The following is a 2790-nucleotide window of genomic DNA, read 5'->3' as shown; positions in this document are numbered from 1 at the left end:
TCCCATCACCACTGCAAGATACTCTCGCAGTTTCATTCTATCTCACAAATTCAAATGGGGATATATCAAGCCTCCCTTTTATTTCTATTGAGGATATGAGTTAAAAATGTAACTCAGATGCCCCCTGAGGTTAAAACCTCTGAACAAATGCTTCAATATTTTTTGTAGGCTGGGAAATGAGGAAAAAATTTCGTGCATTGGACAGCATCTGTCAGTTTAATTTTTAATTCTTTCTGGTTTATTTCTTGTTTCTGTGGAGCAGTGAAAGGTTTCAAACTCTCTGAAGTAGCATTATCATCAGTGTTGATTTCTAGCTGCAACAAATGCACAAAAGACTATGCAGATATGGAGTTTTCCAATATGGGGTTAGTATACATAAAAGTACAGCAAAATAAACTTTAGTTGTCATAATTAATTATAAGAATAATCTTTATACCAATTATTTCCTGTGAACTAAGTCACACTTTTCCTATTTCTGTAGCAGAACATTTTATTTTGCCCGTTGTTTACTTATATGCATATCTTCGGAGAGGAATCATTTACAGTCCTTTAGATCATAACTGATTCCCAAAAGCCTAAGTCATGTTTGGAAAGAGGAGGCATGAAAAATAAAAATGTCTGTTAAACATTGAATGGATACCTCCTCAGGTCAAAATTTTTGTGTTATTCAGCATGATGTGAAGATGTATGGCACATTCCTGTTTTCATATTACTTCTTTGTCCCTGTCATGCACATGTGGTCCCTGTAATCCATTCTATTGCATCTACATCCATTATTCAAAAACACATCAGAGATACTCATAATAGGTTTAAAAAGGCAAATAGAGACGGTAGCAAGTGGATGTATGCCTCACTCTAAGATGCATTATAGAACTTCATATCACTCCAGGCTCTGGTGCCAGTTGAATATAGTTACTGCATTCATCAGTAAAGTTCCTACTGAGATAATGTTGTAATCCTTTATTTTAAAAACAAAGCCTTAAAATGTTTGTCTATATATATTCCAAACTTCCTTTAGTTGGCACACACTTGATTTATTTTCCTCAAGCATGGTGAGCATGGAGAGCAGGACAGATTTACACACATCATACATGTTGGAGCAGGTCAATGACATGAGACTAAAGTGTTAATTTCCTGAGTTTCATTGAAGGGCAGTCTCATTCACTGAAGCAAAATGGATATGTTATTTCTCTAATATGATGAAATTTACTTGTGTATTATCCTACAAAGTTAATTACTGGATAGACTATAGGGATATTTTGAAGTTTTACCTCCAGAACAAGAGATTGTAAGTGATTAAGACTGAGGTTTTCTGGAAGAAATAGCACAATTTTTTATATATTTTTCAATGGAAGTCAAAGTAATTCCCACCAATATAGTATACTGTATACACATCATAACTAGTTTGGCAGGAAGAGAAGCAGAAGAATTTTAAACAGATTGTCATCATAATAAACTTGCAATTTATATGAATTGTCTCCATGTAATGGTTTTCATTAGTTAATGAAGACTTAAAACCTCTTGTTTGTGAAAGATTCTCTATTTCAGAGGCAGTAGGTTTGGTGTTGTACAGAACGTACATGGGCTTTAGGTACTTTGTAGGTCAGTTTCTACAAAACACCTGTGGATTCATAAATCAATATTGACTTGAAAACATTGACAGGAAATCTAATGAAATTCATGGGCCGGGGATTTAGCTCATTGGTTCTGACCCCTGCCTTGCAAGCACAAGGACCTGAGTTCGATGCCTGGCACCAAAAACAAAACAAAACAAAACAAAACAAAAACCATAACAACAAATTCCTTGGAAAATAGGTGTGTAAGAGAATAGAATTATAGAGAGACACCAACAATTCCAATTTCATAGGTGATGGTCCAAATCTCTAAAAATATTAGTTGTGTTGCAAGCATTAATGTATCTTTAAATATAAACATATAACGAGGTAATATTAATGGAGAATTTTTGAATATCAGGAAATATTCTGAAACAGTGGTTCACAACTAGAGTGTTTTCACATTGGAGCAATATGGCTAAAGGTTTCAGACATCACATTAGAATAGTTTGAATGGAAGTACATGAATTTGTTACATATAGAGTGTCTTGTGTGCTACTTATTGTTTTCATTTTTTCCAATGAATTTTTGCAAAGGTATTCAAGCATTATGGAAACACATAATATAACCTGTATCTCAGAATTCCATCTCATTGGTTTGTCAGAGGACCAAGACTTGAATCCCATCCTCTTTGAACTGTTTCTGTCCATGTACCTGGTCACAGTGCTTGGGAACCTGTTCATCATCCTGGCCATTAGTTCTGACTCCCACCTCCACACTCCCATGTACTTCTTCTTCTCCAACCTGTCTATTGTGGACACCTGTTTCATCTCCACAGCAGTCCCAAAGATGAGGGCGGACACCCTAACTCACAGCAGGGTCATCTCCTATGTGTGCTGCCTGACACAGATGTCTATTTTTGTGATATTTACATGTATGGATGACATGCTTCCGACTGTGATGGCCTATGATCACTTTCTGGCCATCTGCCAACCCTGCACTATGCAGTCATTATGAACCTGCACCTCTGTATGTTATTACTTTTGCTTTCAGTCTTTCTTAGCCTTTTGGACTCCCAGTTGCACAATTTATTTGCCTTACAAATTACCTGCTTCAAAGATGTCAAAATTGCTAATTTTTTCTGCCATTCTTCTCAAGTTTTTAACCTTTTGTGTTCTGATACCTTAATCAAAATTATAGTCACGTATATGCTTGCTATCGTATTTGGTTTTTTACT

General features: G+C 35.7%; 1 protein-coding gene across 1 annotated transcript; it reads left to right on the top strand.

The window, feature by feature from the left end:
• Nucleotides 1–2162: 2162 nt before the first annotated feature.
• Nucleotides 2163–2570, top strand: LOC147824756 (olfactory receptor 7E24-like). Its single transcript, XM_087189009.1, has one exon. It carries the CDS (start codon nucleotides 2163–2165, stop codon nucleotides 2568–2570), a length of 408 nt encoding a protein of 135 aa, XP_087045135.1.
• The last annotated feature ends 220 nt before the right edge of the window (nucleotides 2571–2790 follow it).

Source organism: Heterocephalus glaber, unplaced genomic scaffold, assembly GCF_053883595.1.
Source record: "Heterocephalus glaber isolate CG9 unplaced genomic scaffold, H.glaber_assembly_v1.0 deba00001532, whole genome shotgun sequence".
NCBI lineage: Eukaryota > Metazoa > Chordata > Mammalia > Rodentia > Bathyergidae > Heterocephalus > Heterocephalus glaber.
Note: the sequence above shows the minus strand (reverse complement) of the source record. Positions and strands in the feature narration are given on the sequence as shown.